The sequence below is a fragment of the Rhinolophus sinicus genome, chromosome 17, assembly GCF_057876585.1.
Source record: "Rhinolophus sinicus isolate RSI-liver-muscle chromosome 17, RSI-T2T, whole genome shotgun sequence".
NCBI lineage: Eukaryota > Metazoa > Chordata > Mammalia > Chiroptera > Rhinolophidae > Rhinolophus > Rhinolophus sinicus.
The window spans coordinates 195,229,151-195,252,793 of NC_142517.1; the positions used below are offsets into that span (position 1 = coordinate 195,229,151).

Sequence of the window (23,643 nt, forward strand, 5' to 3'; positions counted from 1 at the left end):
TCCACCCACCATTTTTATCGTTCCTTTTTAGGCCCAGTTTCCCTGCAATTTTGCACATTATGGTGGCTCCAGCAAAGCAGTGCTGACCTGTCAAAAACTGATTTTTTTTGTCTTTGTTCCCTCACACCTTCCCACATGGAGGAAGACATTTTTTAAAAAGCTTTAAATTACAGAAGCCAAGGTGAAGCTGCCAATTTATGTACAACGAAAGCTTTTTCTCATTTTGAGCTGAAATAATAGATATCTCTTCACAGGCTAAGAAAAGCTGGCTCTAATCATCTTTTGTCTAAAGCCTTTTTTTTGATCAGCAAGACCCCAAGCAGCAAAATGGAACAAGGCCATGCAGACTTCCTGGTGACAATATCAGTTCACCCTTCTGCCGTTTGACAGTCCATTCAAATTTCCAACATAGAAAAATAAATCCGAAACCCCACTGGGTCAATTTAATAAAAGTCTAGGAAGCAAGAACAAAGAATTGCAGGTTATTTAAAATTTCTTGGTCCATGGCTGGCAAAAGAAGTGAGATCATTAATGGACTAGTATTCTGCCTACTGAGTTTTAGGGAGGTATTTGGTTTTTGGTTTTTTTAAAGATAAAACTATTGATTTCTCTCACATTAAAAATTCAATGTGTCTGTTGTATAAAATCTGAAAAATAAAAGAAAGTACTTACAATAGGTAACATTTTTACTACTATACTATAAAAATGATTCACCTATCTTTTATATCACATAATTTCAGCACATATCATTTGCATATATCAGCATATTTTTGCTATAAAATGTATGAATATTTTTTGCTTTAAAATATATATATACATATGTAAACATATACTGTATATATAAACCTTATGTATATAATAAGCAATATATACAGAGGGTGCCAAAAAAAAAAAAAAAATATATATATATATATATATATATATATATATATATATATGTTTTTAAAAAAGAAAAAACTGTATTAAAATTGTAATACTCAATATATACCTATAACAAAAGATGAATACAAATCATGTGTATACATTATTTTGGCACCCCCAGTACAGTTTAAAAGCAGAATTCGGATCATATAAACATATACCAAGCAAGGAAGAAAACAGGTTACAAAACTATATCATGAACACTTTCCATGTTGTTAAATGTTCTTTTAAGACATAATATTTAAACACTGCATAGTGTGTTCTCACGTGACTATATTATAGTTTTGCCGGCCATTTTTACTTGGGCATTTAAATTAATTCCGTTGTTCACTATGCTAAGTCATACCACACTGGAAAAGTGGCTTACATGTGAACTTGTGTGCGTCCGATGGTTCCATGAGGATAAATTTTAAAGAGTATGTTTCTGGATCGTAGAGTTGGGCATATTTTGAAGTCTTTGGCACACATTGACAAATGATTCCCAAAAGGTCAGCCACGGGGGGCCCCGTGTGCAGTAAAGGTGTTTGTTTCCTCATACTCGCCTCAGCTCTGTGGTACATCTTGGGGCAAGGTTTCCGAAAGTGCCTTTCACCATGTCTCTCCTTGTGTTTGCTCTGCCCTCTCCCTTTCTTATTAGCAAGTGGGGAGTGAGTGAATGTGGGTGGGACGGATGACAAGAGTAACAACAGTCTCCGAAGGACACAGCAGGAAAATTGTAGACGGAGGGTGCCTGAGGTGCGGTCTGCTTGAGGCAGACACTGCACCTACAGCGGGTGAGGTCCTCATAAGGACCCTGGCTTGTCTCTTTAGCATATCCTACTAGGAACTACATTAAGTTAGAGGGCCTAACCTGCTGCAAGGGACCCTGTGAGGGTACATGAACGGACTTCATGGAGTTTGTGTGTCCAGAGCCTCATCCGTCTAAACTGGTCTGTGGCTGAGAAGTTCACATACACTTCCAGGGAGCTGCACCTTCAATATCAGTTCCCAGGAGGTTTAAGTTGTTCAGCTGGACTACTGTCACCACACAAGAGGGGTAGTGGCCTCTGCTGCCACGATGCATGTAGAAGTGAAAGGGGTCAGTGCCCCCACGGATTCCTGTGGTTCCTGGGTATCTTCCTTCCTTCTCGTCTCAAGACCTAAAGGAAAGATGCTGTTTAAAGCCAAGCTCTTTTGACTAGGCAGCATTTTCCACCATCTGTGGTATCAATAATTTAAGGTACCGTCTGGCTGTGGCTGCTTTCCTGAGTTAGTAAGGGCCCAGGAATAAGGAGTTCTGGACCACAGCTGTTATTCTTGTTGGCTCACTTCTTTGTTCCATGAGGAGGCTGTCGTGTCAGTCACTGGCCTCATAGGCCCCGGCACGAGAAGATGGGGGCCTCTGTAAACCCATGCCTGCTAGTGGAAGGAGATGGTGCCCCACCAATGGGAACGAGAGTATCTTTTATCTCTGGGAGCCCAGGGTGATAGTAAATGTACCTCATTATGAAACTGTCTGAGCATCTCCTGTGTTAGCATTCTTTATTAGGATTTATTTAGATGCAAACTATAAAGAAAACATGGTTTCTTCTGCGAAGTCACTTACCTTACGTGGGAAACAGGCCAGAAACCGTGAGCGACGGTTTTGAGATGATGCTAGAATAAACTGGTTGGAGTCGGTGGGAACTGATTCAGCAAGTCTTCGATGGAGGTGAGCTTGGTCAGTAAGTTGGCAGAGGAACAGGGGGAGGCAAAAACACGGTGGGCTAGTGTCATGTGTATGTTGTCCCCAGGCTATAGTAAATAGGTGTCTTTAGCAAGGCTGCATTTCAGCTGATCACGTGAGCTAGGTGTGTATGGTGAACCCTACCTGAAATGCCTTTCCAAAGAACTTTCATGTTCCTTGCTTCATTGTATTCTCACAACAGTTCTCAGTGGCTGACAGAGTAACAGTTATGCCATGTGTCCGATGGCAAATCCAGAGTTCAGGCAGTTCCTGTGGCTTGGCTAAAGTGAGTGCATAAGTCAGGGTCTCCTGGCTCTGGTGATTGGTGTTAGGATTTGTAAAGCTCATAGCGGCCATAATTATGTCATCTTAGCACACAGTTCTCAGAGTAGGAGACTTGAAACTCTCGACTTCTCTTTCTACAGAAAGGACAGCAGAGAGAAGCCCTCCTTCTGTTCTTCAACAGAACAGCCGAAGCTAAAATCCCATCTGTCATGTAAGTAGTCACCAAGTGTCTGTCTGTCTGGCTGTCTCTCTCTTTCGTCTTTGAAAGAAACACCTGTGTCTTAGTCTGCCAGAATGGTGTTACTGCTCGGTAAGAAATGATCAGATTCCAATTACAGCTACTTTAAATATGTAAGGTTTAGGGCATCACAGCCTCATCACCCACAGGCATGAGAAGGCTTGTGACCGCAGTGCTGCCAGGATGTGCTTGGGTCCCTGTGAGATCCTGGCTTAACCCAAATGAGCTGGAGCTGCTGCCACGTATGAGGAGGGTGGGGTGACCCAAACACTAAGGGGGAGTTTTCCTCTCACTTGCCTGTAGGAAAAAAATTAGGGCTTTCATAAAAGACTGAGAAGCTGCCTTGGGTGATTCTTTGGTCTTCTCCAAAGACATGATGTTTCAGCCATTATTTACCTACAGAGAAAGGAGAATTTCAAAGTTTGTTCAAAAGATACAAGCAAGGGGTCATTGTCACGCCTAATTCTCCTTCCACCTCATAAACTAAAGCTGAAGTAATTTCTATTCTTAGAATTATTCACTGACTGGAAAAAAAAAATCTCAATTGCCTGCCTTTCTTAAAGAAAGAAAGAAAAACCCACTCATGTTCAAGTATCCCTGTGGTTCTTAGAAACTTGAGACAAGTCTAATGATGTGCAGTTTGCTTGACTTTTTTATTGTTTAACATTCATGGGAGACACGGGCAGGATAATGGCGCAAGTGATTAAATTACAATGAGAATGGATTTGGTGTGGGTTGAGCGGTGCCAGACTGGCTGCGGGGACCGAGATCTGTGGACAAGTGGAGACACAGCCTACCCCACCCTCTCACTCAGCCATGTCTCCCAGCCTCACCCCTCTCCCTCTGTGCCCCTAAATGCGGTAAGAGAGTGAGTTCTCTGCAGTATTCAAATCTAAGATTCTCCACAAAGGCTGCGGAATGTTGGCCAGCTCTCCTCCACCCTCTGGGCACTGCCCTTTTCATTTATGGTGCTATGATGAGACTAATGAACTCCAGATGTGGTTTTTATGGCCTGGAAACTTATCTCTCAGAAACGAATCTGAATTGTCCCCACCTTCCCATTTCTCATATGCTGCCGAATAACAGATGGCAGGGGTGTGGGTCCTTCCCCTCGCTCTCTCAGCGTATGACCTACAAAACTCAGGGTTTATTGAGTGCCAGGCCCAGAACCGACCATGTCTCTTAGAAATTACAAATCTAATCATTTTGCCACCTTGTAAATAAATGTGGTAATGCCTTGTCTTAGTCCATTCAAGCTGCCATAACAAAAATTCCAGACTGATAGACTGGGTGGCTTAAACAACAGACGTTTGTTTCTCACAGCTCTGGAGGCGGGGAAGTCCAACTTCAAGGCGCCAACAGATTCAGAGTCTGGTGAGGGTTCTCTTCCTGGCTCGTACACAGCCTTCTTCTCACCGTGTCCTCACATGGCTGCTGTCTTGGGGTCTCTTTTATGAGAAGACCCCTAACTCCATCACCTGCCATAGGCTCTACCTTTCCATACCCTCCCATTTAGGAATATTTTGACACAAGCATTCATTCCATGCCACACCTCACACATACTATTTCACAATTCTGTTATAAATTATGTAGTGCTTTATCGTTCCAACAATTTTGACATCTGTTAACTTGTTTCACATTTACAGCCTCTTTGTGAAATCAGTAGAATGAGTCATGTTGGCACAGTTTTTTAAGTGCAGAAACTGAGTAAATCTCATGAAAATCTCTGGACTTCACAGTCAAACACAGCTAGGAGGTGGAAATTAGATTATAATTCTTAAAACCACAATTTCCTCTGCTGGTTGTTTTTCTTCCCTTTTTTGCTATTGTTTGTTTTCATTTTAAGGGGCATCTTTCAATACAAAAGCCAGGGTTATTGTGGTTAGGCAAATACTTTTAGCCTGGTAACTTAGGGACGCAGGGAAGGGCAGAGCAATAAAGCCATGGCTGAGCTGTAAAGGGGAGAGAGCCATTAGGAAAATGGGGGCCTCTGGTGACTGAGTTGCCCACATGGATTTCATGGCCTTGCGACTTGTTAATGTGGTAGCAATCAACATTTTTGCTTAGATCATGGCAAATTTTATGTCTCAAGCTAATTAGAGTCTATTTAGTTCACAAATGGAACTCAAATCCATACCCTGGTTGGCCATAGTGTTGTTTCAAAATAATTCTTAGATGTATAGAGGACAGTCCACTGTAACAGGAAACCTTTGACACGTGTCCTTCTCCGAGGAGGGCAGTGTCTGTTCTCTGCCCAGACACGACTATGTGTGGGGATGGCCTCTGGTGGAGCAAATGCTCCTTGTGTCCCCGGAAGCTCACCTTCCCGCCACCTTCCCGCCACCCTGCAGGAGCAGTGAGCTGCTCTGGGACTGTGAACCCTCTGCAGGGTACTTGTCCCGGGGAAGCTTCCAGCGTATGCTGACTGGGTAACTCTCTCCCCTGCAGTCCTCAGGTAAGGTAAGGTGCAGGAAGTCAAACAACAACAACAGCAACAACAAAACAGTAGGTATTAGAGAGAAGTAAATTAAAGGGAGAATGAAGACCAAGCAAATTAGGTGCTTCACCCCATATTCCTTTGCCTCGGGAAAGAATTCACCTACTGCTGACTTAACTGCTGGCCCAGATGTGGGCAGAAGCTGGACAGCTTTCCCAGACCATCTCTTCGGTATGATTAGTGAAGAAATTCGGTTACTGTCAAGAATCCCTAAATCCCCTGCCTAGGCATTTTCAGATCTACAGACATTTCAATTTGTATTGAAAACTCATTATAAAGATAATGGCAGGCAAAGTGCTAACTGTTAATTATCTTCTATGATCCCAGGTAATAAGAATGTTTCAGTAACAGATCAAAGACACATAAAACATGCAGATACTTCAATTTATTTGTGTATGAGAGATGACTAAAAAGTATGGAAGTACTCCTGCACCTGGCAAAAGATAGCTTGCTTCCCCACAGCTCCTAACTTTGCTGCTTTTATTCAAGTGACCTGGCAGGAGGGAAAGGGGGAGAGGTGCGCTCTCAGAGAAGGGAGCGAATGGGCCGGGAAGGACAGGTACCCTGAAGGTGTCTGCTACAGATACAGTCACTTTTCAGGAATTAACCTAAACTGGGTGAGTGTTAGGTTTAACTTATTGTGTTCTCATTGTCAAATGTAGTGAATATATCCTGGACCTGCTGGAAAGTGGAAAAGAGAAGTTTCTAGTGTTTGCCCACCATAAGATGGTTCTGGATGCAATTACCAAGGAGCTTGAGAGAAAGGTAAGCTCCCTTTGAAATTTCACACAGGATGCTTTTATTGTTTGTGTGTCGGCTGCTAAGTTGTTCTGAGTAGTCTGAGGTCACATCAGCAAAGGAATGCTGATCCCTCCTCAGTTGGAGGAGTGATCGGCACTCCTGATGGTTTCCAGAAACATTGCTAACGACTTCCTGAAGAATTCTTCTTGCTCGTGGAACCACAGTGCAGTCAGAATATCTTCCCAGCAGTGTCATTTAACTTCCTCCATGCTCCGTACGGATATCCCAGAAATCTTGCTTTGGGAACATCTCCCAGTGGGTCCCCCATCACTCTGTGTCAATAATTAGAAAATTGACAAGAAAAGAGGTAGCAGAAATTGTTCTCCTTGGTGGAGACAGGTATTTGTATGACAGTCCTCTCCTCTTTCTCCCTTTTGTTCTTCCTTATTACCATCAAGGTGGTTTTATTCATTGTACATGGCCATGTGCCAACTTCAATACAGAGTTTTGTGATCCTCATTAAATTGAGTGAAAAATATCTGGAGGGATTTCCTGGGATGTTCATTAAAACTAAATACATCATACTTTCACCCCCTTTTACATTTTTTGGTTAAATTTTGAACCATAAATTACCTTTTGTCTTCCTTCATTTTTTATGTAATATTTCAAAAATACAGAAGAGTACAGAGAAAAAAACAACAAACACCTACTTGTCCCCTATCCAGATATACACACGGTATAACTCCATTTATGTAACATTTTTGAAATGAGACATTTTAGAAATGTAGGATGGAGTATTAGGGCCTGAGGTAGCAGGAGGAAGGTGGGCATGGTCACCAGGACTACAGAGAATCCTGGTGGTGTTAGAACTGTTCGGTATCTTGACTGTGAAGGCAGATCCATGAAAACCCACACTGGTGATAAAATTGTGTAGAACACACACACGAGTTTAAGTAACGGGAAATCTGAGGAAGGTCTGTGGCTTGTATCAAAGTCAGTATCCTGGTCATGATATGACACTATAGTTTCACAGAATATTAACCACTGGGGGAAACTGGGCAAAATGTACAAGGAATCGCTCTGTGTTATTGCCTAAGCTACTTGGGAATCTACAATTATCTCAACACAAATTTCAATTCGAAAGACAAGGAAAGACAAGACAGGACCAAGTAACCAGCCTGATGCTCCAGCCGGCTTCGCGGCCGAGCAGCAGCGTGTTCCTGCCCTGGGAGCCGCGGCTGCAGTCTCTGGGCACCGCAGCTGCAGCCTCTGGGCACCGCGGCAGCCCACCTCACTTCCCTCCCGTGTCCCGCAGAAGGTGCAGTACATCCGCATCGATGGCTCCACCTCCTCGGCAGACCGAGAGAGTCTGTGCCAGCAGTTCCAGCTGTTCGAGAGGCACGCCGTGGCCGTGCTGTCCATCACCGCTGCCAACATGGGCCTCACCTTCTCCTCGGCCAACCTGGTGGTGTTCGCCGAGCTGTTCTGGAACCCAGGGGTATGGGACGCATGGCCATGGGGTGGATGGAGCTGGTGTCAGTGGGGAAGACAGGGCTCTGAGAGCTGTCCCTGCTGCCAGTGTCGTCTCCTGTCGGTTTCCATTAGCCCTCATAAGCATGTTTATGCTTTCCACCAACCTCTTTTAAGTGAAGACGCGCACATCTGTTGGTTAGCTGTTAGGTCTGCACAGCAACCCTGAGTAGTAGGACGACTCCGCCTGAAAACTGAATGGGAAAACTGAAGTCATAGGAGGAATCGTAGAAGTCACATCTCTATGAGGCATTTGGGGCACAGACAGCTCAGGTGCATATGTGTCACCAAAGGGAAGCTCGTGGCAGCCCCAGGCCCCAGCCCAGCCCTCTGGCTTTCCACCCTGTGCCCCCTTTAGTAACCATCCCTGTGAGCTGCCTTAGCCACAGGGGCCACAACAGGGCGACCGCTGTGGGTGTTCCCTGAACACGATCATTGTGCCACTGGCCTTATCTGATTAGCTGAGAACTGGGACAGCAGGTAGAAGACATTTGTTTGGACTCATTACGTTTTCTCCTGAGCTCCAGAAAGAATTGATTTCCCCTCATGTTCTCACATAGAGTTGCTGTCGTTGGCCACACACAGGTGATTGCTTTAATGATGGGGGGACGTCCAGGTGGAGGGCATTTTATAACGGAGACAGTGCTCTTGGTTGTAGGGCGTCCACCATATCAAAAACTACCCTACCTCCTAACATGTTTGTGTAGCTGGGAGATAACTGTTTTTAGTTCACGGAGAGGGAGAAGGGATGTATGCCACGTTTCCTTGGTTTGTCCTTCTTCCCAGCCTGATGGCAGAAGCAAAGCTCGCGTCCCCTTTGCAGCACCTAGTACCGTGCCCGACACAGAAAGGTCACCCCCAGCTATCCAGCTGCAGATTTAATTCCCTGACCAGTGTTTTGTTTGGGTCTGTCTTTTGGCAGATGGCAGGTCGTTTGTAGGGAGAGGCTCATGGGTCCTCCACCACATGACACGGCAGTGAAGTCCTCTGAGGAAGAAGGGTTGTGGTGGGGCTTCGGGGCAAGGGGCTGCCTGCTGCGCTGGGCTGAGCGGCTTCAGGCCTTGACCTACAAACAACCTGATCCCCGGGCCTCATAGGTGCTGATGCAGGCTGAGGACCGGGTGCATCGCATTGGACAGTTGAGCTCCGTGGGCATCCACTACCTCGTGGCGAGAGGCACGGCTGACGACTACATTTGGTATGGCCGGCCACTGGCCCGGCACTTGGGGTTGAGCAAGGCTTGACACAGATTATGTATTTCCTTTGCTCTCTAACTGCTTCTGCTTTTTGCAATAGGCTTCAGGGATCCCCACAGAACATCAGTTAGGAATGCCCTCCCACTTTCCCACTTTCATCATGACCATGTTTGGCTCCTTCCCAGCATTCACTGCTGACCTGCAGGGTGCAGGAGCAAATCTTGTAGGAACAGGGACTGTGGCTCCTTTCCCACTGTCTTGAGACAGGGAGGAGAAATGGCTGTGGTGAAATGTAGATGGCATTTGTAAAACACTCTGTTCCGCGCCATGAAGGCATGTTGAGACAGGTGACAGCCCCCTTTCCCCTTTATGTTGCGCATTGGTATGATAAGGCCATCTTATAGCTGCTGGGCCATCAGGAGAAAGTGGCTCACTCTGGGCCATGCCGTGCTTCGTCAAAGAGCTGGGGGTTCATGTCTGTTATCTAAGCAAAAAATCCCAAAATGCTCCTTCCCAACCCCAGTCCTGATACTAAGTTTCTTGATACTTTCCCCCTTCCTAATACTAAGTTTCTTGATTGTCTCAGTTTCTACCACTCATCTGTTTCCAGCCTTGTGATTGAGGGGTCTTGGCACTGCCGGACATGCAGCTCATCCCTACTGCCCGGGGTTGGTTTAGTGGACTTGTTAGTTGGGCATCTCCAAACAAGACCAAGTTCAAGATTTAGTTGTAATGAGGCAACATTTATTTCCTACACATCTTCCCTCAGAAAGTATTCTGAATCTGATGATCTGAGCCCTAAATGGGGTGGCTTACCATTGAGAGGAGGCAGATATTTCAGGATGGGCACTGTGCCTTGAGGGATACAAAGATGTGAAACACTATGTTGCAGCCCCCCGCCCCAAGAACAGGGAGGGTGGTCTCATTGTCATCAGTCTGCTGTTTCTGTGCAGGTTGGATTCACTGCAGCTCATTTCTCTCCACCAGGCCCTTGATTCAAGAGAAGATGAAAATTCTGGGTGAAGCCGGGGTTTCCGAGAGCAATTTTTCAGAAATGACAGAAACCACTGATTTCGTATGCAAGGTAACAGCAGCACATGACTCCTCGCCACTGGGGCACAGGGAGGCACTAAGCTGCCCGCCCAGCCCGTGGGTCCAGAGTGGGAAGATATGAATCACTCCTGGGGCCTCGCCCTGCCCCGGAGCCTGCAGCATTCTCAGTTCAATCCACTGTGCGTCCTTATGGAGAAGTGATGGCACTGACAACTCCTACTTTGTTTTTTCAAAAGAGAACACAGCTCACAGTGGCCCATGCGGGGATCAAACTGGCAACCTTGGTGTTATCAGCACCACGCTCTAACCAACTAAGCTAACCAACCACCCCCGACAACTCCTACTTCTGACCTTCCCTCAGAGAGTCTCATAAAACTAGGGTTCCAAATGCTGCCTCTTCCATCAGGCCATTAGGAACTGACAGAAAACACCCCGTGGCAACTGTTGAATTGTTGCAGAAAGTACATAGCAATACCACATAGCAGGGCAGCCCTGGGGACATGTCCCCAGCACAGAATAAGGAATGTTCAAAATCGGGTATTGCTTTTTTATAACATATTTTCCCCTCTGTCGGTGCATTTTATTCTCAGTGCCTCCCATTTTTATAGAAGGGTGAACTGAGACATGCAGAACAGTGAGACTTGCCCACAGTTATGGGCCTTGTGAAGCCATCCCAAGCTAGACAGCTTCCCAACTCGGCCCAGCATTCATTCTTATTATCAAGGAGAGTAAGAGGCCAGTGAGCATCCTTCCATGGCCAGGTGGGCCTTGCCAGAGGTGCTGAGAGGAAGTTTGTTGGCCTCCAGAGAGGACAGCCAGTGCCCAGGAAGCCTGCCCTGGCCTAGCACTCGGCCCAATTGCTGCCACAGCCTCTTTCTTCTCCGTTTCAATGTCACTCACTGGAGAGAAGCAAGAGGCACAAAGACTTCCAAAACCTTGTCTTTCACCTGCTCAGGTGATTGGCGTGGAAGGTGAGGACCCGGGAGGTACTGCCTGCTGGAGGGCGACTCCTTAGGGGGAATCATTTCTAATAAAAGAGGTTGGACAGAGGTCTGAGCCTCACACAGAAAGGGGCCCTAGGATTGCTTGTCAGAAAGCCGAGGTGCCATGTCTTTCCTGTGGAATTGCCAAGCATCAGAGGCTGAATTCAATCAACAAAATCTTATAGGTGACACTAAGATTTAGGAGTCTGAGGATCGGTCTTTCATTTACATTTACTTAGCAACTAAATCCTTTCTTCCGAATGTAATTATTGGGATGACTAAGACTTGGAGATCATGGGTTTAAATGGAGAGTTGAATTCAGTTGAATGGTAAATATTTAGCAGAGCCTTGGTTATTATATGACCTATAAAAAGAGCCTTATTTTAAAAGGATTCTCAGCTACTGATAATGAGTTTAAGAGTTTATTTATTTAGTTACAAATAGAAATTCATTAATTCATACTGGCCTTATCCTCAGTTACTCTGAATTTCAGGTGCAAGATAATATAAATGGAGTTGATCAATATTTATTGTGACTAATAATTAGGTCAATTTATTTTTTATTAAAATAGGGCTGAAAATTTCATCAACTACTAGAAAAAGAAAATATTGACTCCTATGTAGGAGACAAAAGCAAAAGAGGTTATGTCTCACTAAGATATCCTGCCTTCTGAGAGGGGAAGTGAAATATTAATCTGATTTTTGAATTTGCTTCCATTAATTATGCCTGGCCCAAATTAGCACATAGAGTTACCATCATCATAATCAAATGCACATTAACAGGTATTTCTACTTGGAATAGGCTGCCTTGCGTGGTGGCATTTCCTTGACCTTGCAGTTGTTCAGAAGGTGATGAGAAGACCCTAGAGGACGACATGTGGACGGCGTGGGGCTGACCTTAATGGTCTTTAGTATCACTTCCATCTGAAAGGACAACCACTTCTCTCTCTTGTCGTTTTTCTTTACCCAAAGAGCAGGACAGAAGAGCTCAGACACTAAGGCAGTGAGGTTGCTTTAGTGACAAGTAGTTTACTGAGCTGGCTTGCTCACAGCATCATACAGCAGCTGATGATGTGAAATGTGCAGTCCCTTCCCTCACCTGTGTGTGCGCTCAACAGCCACGGTAGCAGGAAGTCAGTGTGGAACCTGGATTCTTTTGTCTTTCCTTTTCTTTCTCTGATGAAGGACCCAAAGCAGCAGGCGATCTATGACCTATTCCAGAAGTCCTTTGAGGAAGATGGAAACGACGAGGCGTTTCTCGAGGCAGCAGAGTCCGTTGACCCCGGAAGTGCTTCAGGAACATCAGGAAGTAGTTCCCAGGACACAGGAGACCCGCTGGACGAAAGCGCACTGACGGGCAGTCCACTGAAGAAAAGGAGATTTGAATTTTTTGATAACTGGGACAGCTTTACCTCTCCCCTGTAAGAGGGGCAAAAAAAGCATTTGAAAATCATGTAATTCATTAAAATAAACGAAGACATTTTGTTTATAAAGCCTGTGCTCCTCTTGGCATTACAGGGGTGCTGGTCTCTGTCTCCGTCCGTAGCAAGTGACCAGGCCCAGGATCAGCGTTTCCTTTCCAACCTCATTCAATGTGGGTTTGCTTGGGTCTTTATTAGCAGACAGTAGGTTGTAGTAGTAGTAATTCATGTTCTTTAAATAATGAGATGCTTCCCCGAAATACGGACTTTGAAAATGTATTGATTCACCAAATATTTACGTACCAGGCACTGTTCTAGGTGCTGGCAGTAACTCGCCAAACACACGAGAAAAAGTATGCACCTCTGCAGAGGTTATCATATCATGGGAGAGGCAATAGTTACATATCCTAAGAAGAAAGATTAAAAATTAAGGGTTTAGAGCAGGGGTTTCTTTTTCTGTGCATAGCCAGATAGTAAAAATTTTGGCTTGAAGGGCCAGGACAGCTCTGTTGGAACTACTCAACTCTGCTGCTGTTATGCCAGATCAACCATAGATAATCCAGAAACAAACGATAACGGCTCTTTTCCAATAACACTCTGTTATGGACGCTGAAATTTGAATTTCGTATAATTTCTACATGTCACAAATCATTATTCTTTTGATTTATTTTTAATCATTTAAAAATGTAAAAACCATACTTAACTCTCAGACCATACAAAAACAGGCGGTGGGCAGGGTTTGGCCTGCAGACCACAGTTGGCTAACCCCGGGTTTGCAGCACCACTGTCCAGTAACATAAGCCCCATATGTGATTTTAATTTTCTGGTAAATTATTTTTAAAGATAAAGAGGGATCAAATAAGTAATATTTAACCCAATATATTCAAAATATTGTCTTTTCAATGTGTAATCGCTACTAAAAAGTCACTGAGAAACTTTACATTATTTTTTTTCCATACTTCAAAATCCAATGTGTATTTGACACTAATAGACACTCACCTGCTGCTCACTCAACACCCCTCAGGGTGTCCAGAGACGTTTGGGTACAGCTTTTCCGCTGGAGCTTGGTCAGGTTCTTTAAATGGCTTAGAGAATGAGATCATAGGATCTCATTCCTTACTTCTATTAATAGTTCCCCCTTACTCCAGGAATGTAGCTAGGCGATCTATGACCTATTTATAGATCAATGCGTTTGCTTCAAAAGTAAAAGTGAAGTGTGTAGATGATTTTGAAACACACATACCCATTGTTGCTTAGGAGACTCACTGATCGTTGTTAAATGAACAAATCCTGGCTGTGTTCACCTCGGAGCCTGACAAACAGAGTGGCCCTTATGATACTGCAAGGTGCCAGATCAGTGCCTGTCATTGGAGGGTTTGCCCTTTGTTCTTGCAATTTGGTGCTTGTATTTGAAACCACTATTTATTCCTCTGTGGTTTTAGTAAATGTGGCCTGTTGAGCCTGCATCTGAGGCCTCTAATTGAACCTCAGTTTCAGCTGCTCTGGAGAAAAACTCTTCTCTGAGATGTCCCTGAGCTCCTCCAAAGCAAATTTTATTTATACCTTGTAGCCTATATGTTTTCAACTATACCGTCTGAAATGTACCTCTGAAATTTATAGAGATCCACCCGGCCATTTCTGTGATTCAGTAAAAGACACGTGGATTTATTTATATAGAGAGTGGATACCTGTGGGTTTAAGGAAGGATTTCCACACTAACTCCTTTTCCTCCTGTACTTGGCAGCTCGATCCAGACATATACACCCCAGCAGCCAGCATGTTTTCTGGAAATGTCAGTTAGAATGAAGAAAATATGAGCCCATCTCATTCCACTCCTGTCTCTGTCATCAATTATCCCCATAAAGGGGACAATTTTTTACTAAAAGTCCCCCCAGGTCCACTCACACTGTCTCTGCTTCCCCTTACCAGGGTCATTAAGTGGAGTCTTGTACCCTGAGTGACCCTGGTTAATTTCTGTCCCTGGGACCAGCGTAAGGAAGATCCTGTTAGCTTTGATCCACTTGTGCTTGAATTAATTGTGTCTTCTTGGCTTCACACAAGCCTTTTTCTAGGTCAGAGGGAGAGCTGAGAATCAGAACTGGAGGTGCCATCCCCTCACCGCCGGCTAAGGTTTGCCTTCTCTGTGCATTCTTGTCTATTGAACCTTGATGCTTTCTGAAGCTCTATTTAGGTGAAATTTAAACTGAAAAGAGGATAAAAAGACGTCTAACCTTATTTTTTACCCCATGGTTCCACTTCTTACCAAGTTCAAGATTATAAGGTAAAACATGGCTTGGAAGCTTAAAGGGGTTTCATTGGAGTAGTGTCTCATACTTACGCTTTATTTTGGTTGTGCGTTTTCCTGCGGGGGTCTCAGCAAAGGAATTGATGCCTAATCATAGTGGAAATCATTGAGAAGCCTGTGATGCACAGTCTTTTGGGTATTATGACAGCCAACAGTTACTTGATTTTGTAAGACTCTCTGCCACATTCCCCCCAACCCATTAAACAGATTTTATTGAGTACCAGGTATTCCTCCTCCGGTCTTCATCCCTCTTTTTGGGGATGAAATATAATACATAAAAAGTTCATAAGACAAATTTAGAGCTTTACAAAGTATTACAAAATAAACACCTGTATAATCATGACCCCAAGGTTATTTATTTAATATCTTCAAGAAGCTTTATTGTTGTGCTTCTAATGTTTATATCTACATTCCACCTGGAGGTTATTTTTGTACATGGGGTAAGGTATGGTCAAGGTTAATTTTTTTCCCATATGAATATGCAATTATCTCAGCACCACTTATTGAAAAGAATTTCCCTTCCATGCTGCTCTGCAGTGCCTTTTTCACTGTGATAAATTTGATGTAAAAATTAACCTAGAAGTGTATAAGTAAAAAATGAAAGTCTTACATTCTCATCCCTCCTACTCATGGCCCTACTTCCTAAAGGTAATAACCAATATAAACAATTTGGGATGGAGCCATTGGTAATACATTCCCCAAGCATACAATTATATAGAAACATACAACAGGTCCTTGAATAAACATCGCTTCATTCTACATCTTCATTATAATGTTGATGAGCTGCCATAAGAATTTAAGTCTTGTTTATATCAATTAGCCTATGGTAAAATTGGTGTCCTTATACATCTTTTCACTTAAAATCACAGAAACAATCAATGACGTTAAGTGAGGACTTTACATAGAATTTGTTTTTACAAAAATTGTACTGAAAATGGCTTATTTCACATAAACTATTTGGCCATTGCTATCTTATCTCTTTTAAGAGTTGCAGAGTAACTCCCATCCTGATGGCTGCATTACCTGTGTCAATGCTCTGTGAAATCTCCATTTAAAAAAAAACCTAGAATGCATTTAAAGTAAATCTGTGGAGAGAAGTGAGAAAGAAAAGAATCCTCATGCTGAATTCATTTCAGACACCTGATTCTTTCTAGGTGTCCAGGTCTTGGTCTTGGCAAACATTGTCCCCCCTCTTGCTGAGTCAGCTCTTCCCTGTAGAGCTGGGACAAAAGGCTCTTAACAGTTCTGTGTAGACTTTGCTCTTCTGTATCCACCAGGCACTTCAGTGAAGGGCAAGCAAGAGCCCTTCAGGCCAGAAGTGAAGGAACAACATGGAGCCTGGGTCTCCAGAATGAGCCCTTTCTATCTCCAGCATGACATGAATTCACAATGATGCTGGCACCTTAGATTTCCTTCAAGAATATAATGCTCCATGTGGCCCCAAGAGAACTGGTTGACTCAACAGCTAAAAGAACTCTTCTCTGAAGCCAACTTTTAACGTATTTATTTTTCTAAAGGTGAAAGTGAATTTTGAGTGCTTCTGAGGAGCAGGAGTGACTCAATAGAGATTTTCACTGAGACTTTTATGGATACACATTACAGTTAACCATCTCTACACCTGATGGTCCTCTAATAGGGGTGGAAATTTACTAGCCTACAGATAAGACAAATGGAGATTTTATGAGAGGCACAATTCTCTGAAGCCACCGAGAGCTGATTCATGAGAGTGCTATTTGCACACCCTCAAGCTTGCTATTTAAAAAGAATTGTTCAGTTTTGACAAAATTGCTTTGAACGTGAAACATGTCCTCCTGTTACAGAGTGTCTCGTTTTCAGCCAGTCTATTGCATTCTTATTCATGCAGGGGACGGGGTGGGGATGTGGTAAATGTGCTAAATGATGATCTGAACTAGACTCTAGATCCAGCTCAGGAGAGCTCACTTCAGCTTGGGCTGCCCCAGCACGAGGCTGGCCGTGCTTACCCACTCACCCAGGACAAGTGAGCCACCACTGCTTGGCAGGAAGCACAGACGGGAACATTAGAGTCTGTGCTCAACCCTCCTTCCACAAGTCCCATTTGTTTGCATCAATGTGAATACATTTTTGTTTTAATTTATAATTTTCTGGAGGCAGGGTATAGTATCGGCGGAGAGGTTTCCAGGAATCAGCCCCGCTCCGCCGCCAACTGCAGTGTATTTCTCTATTGGGGAAGGAGAGACTTGCTCCCTGGGCCCCTTGCTATTCTTCACCCTAAAGAAGCAAAGGCTACATGAAGTCTGTGGTAGGGGCATCCTGCTCCCTCGAGGGAAACTTAGGTAGCAGTAGCTATGACTGTAATAGGTTCATTTTATCCAAGGTAAAGAAATTGAGAAAAGAGACGGGCATATTATTAAGGGAATGTAGAAAGTAGATCTGTTGTAGTCCCCTGAGCATGGCAGAAGAGGAAACAGGATTGAAAAGGTATCGAGACATTGAAATCAGGTCTTACCATCATCATCTCAATAACAGTTAACAATCACTTAGAAATGTCCACTAGGGCACTTCACAAATGTTATTTCATCCTCCCAAGAATCTTATAAGGTGTATACCCACTTTGAAACCGAGGAAACAGCTTGAATCTTGTGATATAGTAGAGCACTGGTCTGGAAGTCATTTATTGTCTACATGACCTTGGGCAAGTCACTTAACCTCCCTGGGCCTCAGTTTCCAGAATAGGCTAGATTATCTCTAAAGCCTTTTTCAGTTCTAAAATAAGGAGATCGACCTTGTAAAGAAGAGAAGCACAAATAAAACCCTTTACAAACCCATCTCAACATCATACCATGCAAGGTACCATTTCTCCATTCAACAAGTATCCACGCTGCAGAGCAGTGCCAGGCTCTGCTGTCCTGGGTTGCAGAGGTGGACACATTGGCCTTGCCCTCGTGGAGGTGATTTGTGGTGACTTTAGGTGGTGGTTGTTTAAAATAGACTTTATTTTTTAGAAGAGTTTTAGATTTATATAAAAATTGAGGAGACAGTAAGGACAGTACCTGTATACCCTCTCACCCAATTTCCCATGTTGGTAACATCTTACATTAGTATAGTACATCGGAGTGGAGCCTTGGTTTTCAGTCAACACTATACCAGCCCCCTGCACAAGGCCTGCTGCTTTCAGAAGGTATAATGTAGAAAGCAATGCGACTTGGAATCATAAGATGTAAGCACATCTCTAAGCCAAGAGCCAGTGAGCAAGTCACTTAAAAGTTGCCTTTTTCCTTATTCATAAAATGGAGGAAATAGTACCAGCCTTGCAGGGTTTTGTGAGATATGTGTAAAATAATGTGGATGGGTTAAGGTGCTTCCACTATAGCTCGTTGCTACTATTTGTGAATCACGGTAAACCTGGCGGAGAGACTGCGTGCCACATTCCCCAGAAGGCCGCAGGTTTGAGGAAACCTCCGGATCATAGAGCTCATATCCTAGCTTGGCCTACCCCTCGCCACTTCCGCTCGACCGCCTAAACTGCGCCTGCGCACTGCCTCACTTCCTTTCTGGGTTCCGGCCTGGTTTGAGGCGACATGGTGAGTGTTGGTCCCGGTGAGGCCTACAAGTTTATCTGCCTGCATCTGTTTTTGTCTTGGTTTCTTCGTCCTAACCCATCTCTGCTTGCCTGCCCTGTCCTGTGTCCTCGGCTTCTGTGCCCTCAGAACTCCTCTCGGACGCGGACTTAGGCGAGGGGCGGGGCGGCTTGGCGGGTCCTGGTCCATCCTGGCCGCGTTAACGGAGCCCTCGGGACCTGGACTCTCCCTGGGCCTAAATTTCGTCGGGATGGAATGGGGAAGCTAGGCACAGGCAGGGGCCTGAGGAGGTGGAGAAAAGGTTACCGAGGCACCGGGACTTGGGGACGGGGTCTCCGTATCTGGGTCCTAAAGTCGCTGGTTTCTCTCTTAACAGGCTAAACGCACGAAGAAGGTCGGCATCGTCGGTAAATACGGGACCCGTTATGGCGCCTCCCTCAGGAAAATGGTGAAGAAAATTGAAATCAGCCAGCACGCCAAGTACACTTGCTCCTTCTGTGGCAAAGTAAGATGGTCTCTGGGCGGGGGAGGGGGAGCGGAGATTGCCTTCCGTAGTGAGGCCCGTGTTAAAGAAACAGCAGTTAGAACTGCTCATGCTGTTTCATCAGTTATGATGGAGTATTGTTGCGAACTTTAGATTTTGTAAAACGTTTTTCATTTTAAAAAAGACACTTGGGAGCTAAAGGGTAAAAATGTTCGACAGAGAGTCCCAGCGTGAGTACAACCTGCTTTGTGGGAAATAGTTGTCAGTTTTGTCTAGTGGTGTTGCTAGAGGTTTTCATTTAATACTTGTATGTTTACTGTGTGCAAAAGGACTGTGTTACAGCAGTCTTGTTTTTGTCGTTTTGCGGGGAGGGGGTTCTTCATTCATAATCCCTGGCCGTACCAGCACGATGACTGTAAATTTTGCATTCGAGAATTCAGGGTATTAGAAACACGCATAACCCAATTAAATGCGCCAACTTTAGTTTTCTACTGTAGCTTAGACTCCAGCGTGTTCGTAAGGTAAAAGGCTTTTATTTGGTTCATAGAGGAAATTGATTCTCTTACAGACCAAGATGAAGAGACGAGCTGTGGGGATCTGGCACTGTGGTTCTTGCATGAAAACAGTAGCTGGTGGTGCCTGGACCTACAAGTAAGTCCATTTCTTTGTGGTATTTGAAAGTGTGCGGACCATGTCGTATTCCAGGTTTAACGCTGTATGGGCTAGTTTTAATAATTTAAAAGACTAAAATAAGTAGGGATGCTTTTGTTTCTTCAGGACTCGAGAGTTACGGTTTGTTTTCAGTTACGTCAAAGAATAGAAAGGAAACTACTGAAATAAAGTCTGATTCATGTTAATTTCGAATTTTATAATTAGGGGAGGGCCATCATTGTCATGATATTGTACAGGTCCGTTAGTGGGACTGAAATTATACGGAACCTTAACATGCATTGCAAATTTTTATAAAAAATGAAGAGGTCAGTTGGCTTATTACTGTCTAAGGAACCTTGAGGCTATCTGGACCACCACACCTTTGCCATTCTAAACAGTATTGGTTGGATCTCTTCCGCTTTGTGATCCTGACAAGGTCCAGGTGGTCATGGCTGAGATTGACCTCTGTATGCTGGTTAGTGATTGAGCAGCCTCATAGGTTGTCCATTTCTGGAAGCTAAAGCCTCTAATTTTGGAATTCATTGCCGACCCTGAAGGCTGAGGTGTTCTCTGGCCATTGTCTTGACTTGTGCTGTCTAATATATTAACCAGCTTCATATAAAATGATTTGGCTGGTGTGGTTGAACGTTTACATTTAAAACTGAAACGCTGTAAAATATCGGAAAATGTTGACATGAATTATGGATATATAAGCGCCTTGTGAGGTTTTGATGAGAGTAGAGGGAAAATGGGGACTAGGGTGCTTTTGGTTGTGACAGTAAAATGAATTAGTATTCATATACCCACCATATGGGGTGGGCTTGTGTTTTTCAGATACAGTTCCTGAGTCTTGTAAAATTTTTTGTAGTCATTTTAATAGCTCTTTCCAAAATGTACTTTAGTCTTCTGTACTGCCTTAGATGTTTTCTTGATAACTTATTTATTGTACCATCTTATAATTTATTAGTTTCTTCTGACATTTTGTTCATTCCCTTTTAATAAGTTTAGGCCAGCCTCTTGCAACTGTATTTCCAAGTTTATTTTTTTATGCTCTGTTTGAGAAATCGGATGCATGATATTGTCTATCTAATTCTGCAAGAGCCTGAAGATATGACTCTTAAAGGATGCCATCGTTAAGATTGTAATGTAAAAATGAGGCAGATAAGCTCATTAGCCATTTCACATGTAACAAGTTAATTATGTCGGAACCAAATTTGTTTTTCTTTCCAGCACCACTTCTGCTGTCACAGTAAAGTCTGCCATCAGAAGACTGAAGGAATTGAAAGACCAGTAGAAGCTCCACAATTGAAACCTTGCTAGCCTAGAATAAATGGGTTAATTTATGTAACAAAATTACTTTGGTTTGTTAATTTTATTAATTAGATGTTACGGTTTGCATTGCATTGATTTTGCTTTCTCAAAAAAGACTTGGAGATTAAAATCCTAATTTTTCAGTAGCCAAATGATACATGACATAAGAATATAAGCCTTACAGACTAGGTATGTGTCTTAGCTTTTTTGTAACTTGTTGTTTTTTGTTTTGCTTTTTTGTTTTTGCCAATTCAACTCCTTTGAGATACATTGGTTAAAATAGTGCAAACTTGTTTTAAAATCACAGTTAATATTTTTCTTAATGTTTCTAAAGGTAGGATGACATACTTTCTCTTTTGGTATTTTGTTTGACCATTGTATCAGTGTCTGCAGAAATCGGTGTGAAGCAATTAGAATTTCAGAACAAATTTTGCAAATAGCTGCACTTCATTTTTCAGTTTGCACACAAGGATTTGCCGGCTTGAATTATTCAAGTTGTTATAGTCACACTAATAAAATAAGTTCCTTCAAGGTATGTAAGAGTTGCGAATAGTTAAGATGATTAATATTCATCACCTTTATTTGTCACTTAATTGTCTGCCAGTTTTCCTATATCTTTCTCTTGGGCCCATATCCAGGTTTATTAAGTGTTCTATATGGCCTGTGCACATAAGATTTTTTTCCCTTCGCTTCAGCATTGACTCTGGCACAAACAATACCTCTAAGTAACACCCTGTGCAAAGCTCCTATTAGGCCAATAGTAATAACTGGAGGGTTTTTAATTTGGGTTATTGTCCCTAACAGTTTTGTTTATTATCGTAACCTCATTACCTAGTATAATTACTGCACATTAGTGGGCTTAAATGTTTCATGAGTAAATGTGTGGATCTGAATTTTGTAACAAAATGGTGCTAACTGATTTTGTACTGTGAAACATCATTAGGTACCGTGAGGCAGTAGACAAATCAGGATTGTTAGAAATGTTTGACAGGTCTTCAGGAATCCCCAGATTGGTGCTAGGATTTCACATCAACATGGGGAGTTTTGAATAATCATTAGGTGGCTGTGGTCAAGAGGTACCAGCTCAGCCAAACGCTTAGGTAGCTGTGTGGTTTAGGTTAAGTTACTTAACCTCTGCTTAAGTGTCCTGAACAGTGCCTGGTAGTAGAATGGAGTATGTGATGTGAGCTAAGATTACTAATTTGGAGTCTTACTTGAAAGCTGTTGTGTTACTTTGCTTAAGAATTTGATTCTGTAAACAATATAGAGTAATGAGAATTTTGTAAGCAGTGAGGTAATTAACATTTGTTGAGACTGAGTATTCTGAATACTGAGTCTCATTTAATCCCATGACTTTTTGAATTGTAGACAATACCCGTTTACATTTGAGAAAGTTATGTAACTTGTAAATGATGGAGTTGGGATTTGAACCCGTGTGTTCTTGGTCCAGACTGATAATCGTGGACATTTTATATTGCTTTTAACATTTTTTGTGATAGTAGAGTGGATGGGGAACAAACACCAGTTCAAGGCTATTGAAACAGTAAATATTTGTGTGGCTAAGGAAGTAATGTCTATCTCAAGGTTATAGGAGGCAGCTGGTGGCAGTAGGGCTGAAAATTAGGTTTCTGGCTCCTGGTCTGTACGAGGCTGCCTTACATTTTATGGGCTCAGAATATGTGCTTTCTTTATCTTAATGGACTAAAGAGTCCCCACTTTTGTTTTACTCTTACAAAAGCAGCCACCCCCTGGCTTGTTTTCACAGTTGTTTTGGGTCTGAGTCATTTCATTGACTTTGCGTCGGGATACAAATGTGAATAAAGTGTGTTCTTCGCTAGATTCTAAGCTTAAATCTCATTGTATCCTAAATATTACTGTGTGCTCTGATAAATATACAGGTAGCCACAAAGCCAAAATGGGAGCACATTTAATTGCAAGTTTTGTTTTGGGTGTGGAGATGTGGAGTGGGGATACGTAAGCTTTGTTTTAAGGATTAGTAAGAGATGAGGATTATAGACCAAGATCTGGAACCAAGAACTGCAGCTGAGAACTGAGAAGGGATTTGGGGAAGACCCAACTAAGATGGGAAATAATACATCTGCAACAGCAATTTTGAAATATAGCAACCAGAACCAAGGAGTTGAAAAATGCTTTACTGGTACTATGTTCCTCTGGAAAGCCAAGAGCCATTTTGCTGTTAGCATTTGGGCCAAAATTCAACAACAGAGAAAATAAATTTTGATATGTTTTGGGATACATAGTCAAAATGAGTCAAGGCTCAAGTTGGTGTCATGCCACAATCAACCCTGTAGACCAGGGCCCTTGAAAGAGTGTCAGGAAAGTGGATGGTACGGCTGACACCAAAGACAGGTCTTTTTTGTGGGTTCAGCTAATGAAGGATTAGTTGAGGGTAGAGACCATTCATTAAATAAACCAGTATGCACTGACCACCCTGAAGTACAGATGTGATCACCACTCAGCTCACTAGCAGGGTTGAAACAGCATGCCTCATTAAACTTACAAACTCCTGGTGTGGAAAACTGGTGAGTGTGTTCCAAAGGGATTATATGCCTGCTTCAATCAAAATGCTATTTTTTCTTTCCCCAGAACTGGAAAATGTTTCTAAAAATTTTTTGGAAACATCAGGATGAGAAAAGTCAGTGTAGCATAGTTAGGAACATAGATAAATGGGAGTTTTAAATGTCTTATGAGTGACCTTCAACAAGTTTATTACTTTTCTGAACTTCAGTTTTCTCATCTGTA

General features: G+C 43.1%; 2 protein-coding genes across 3 annotated transcripts in view; both read left to right on the top strand.

Moving 5' to 3' along the window:
- The window catches only part of SMARCAL1 (SNF2 related chromatin remodeling annealing helicase 1), a 50,605-nt gene extending 37,964 nt beyond the window's left edge, over positions 1–12,641 (top strand). For both annotated transcript variants that reach the window (XM_074312945.2, XM_019727054.3), the window contains exons 13-18: positions 3,052–3,122; positions 6,309–6,411; positions 7,703–7,885; positions 9,015–9,115; positions 10,101–10,197; positions 12,334–12,641. In XM_074312945.2, coding sequence (XP_074169046.2) covers positions 3,052–3,122; positions 6,309–6,411; positions 7,703–7,885; positions 9,015–9,115; positions 10,101–10,197; positions 12,334–12,573 — 795 coding nt within the window. In that variant the 3' untranslated portion in view covers positions 12,574–12,641. The remainder of the gene's footprint in view (positions 1–3,051; positions 3,123–6,308; positions 6,412–7,702; positions 7,886–9,014; positions 9,116–10,100; positions 10,198–12,333) is intronic.
- A 5,686-nt stretch (positions 12,642–18,327) lies between these two features.
- RPL37A (ribosomal protein L37a) lies at positions 18,328–21,068 on the top strand. Its single transcript, XM_019727070.3, has 4 exons — positions 18,328–18,437; positions 18,811–18,939; positions 19,487–19,569; positions 20,800–21,068. The coding sequence occupies exons 1-4, from the start codon at positions 18,435–18,437 to the stop codon at positions 20,861–20,863; spliced, it is 279 nt and encodes a 92-aa protein (XP_019582629.2). The 5' UTR covers positions 18,328–18,434; the 3' UTR covers positions 20,864–21,068.
- The last annotated feature ends 2,575 nt before the right edge of the window (positions 21,069–23,643 follow it).

Bases quoted from the DNA above. Each gene is read 5' to 3' on its own strand.
- RPL37A (XM_019727070.3), top strand. The intron at 18,940-19,486 runs GTAAGATGGTCT...ATTCTCTTACAG, and splicing joins CTTGCTCCTTCTGTGGCAAA to ACCAAGATGAAGAGACGAGC. The intron at 19,570-20,799 runs GTAAGTCCATTT...TTTTCTTTCCAG, and splicing joins GGTGGTGCCTGGACCTACAA to CACCACTTCTGCTGTCACAG.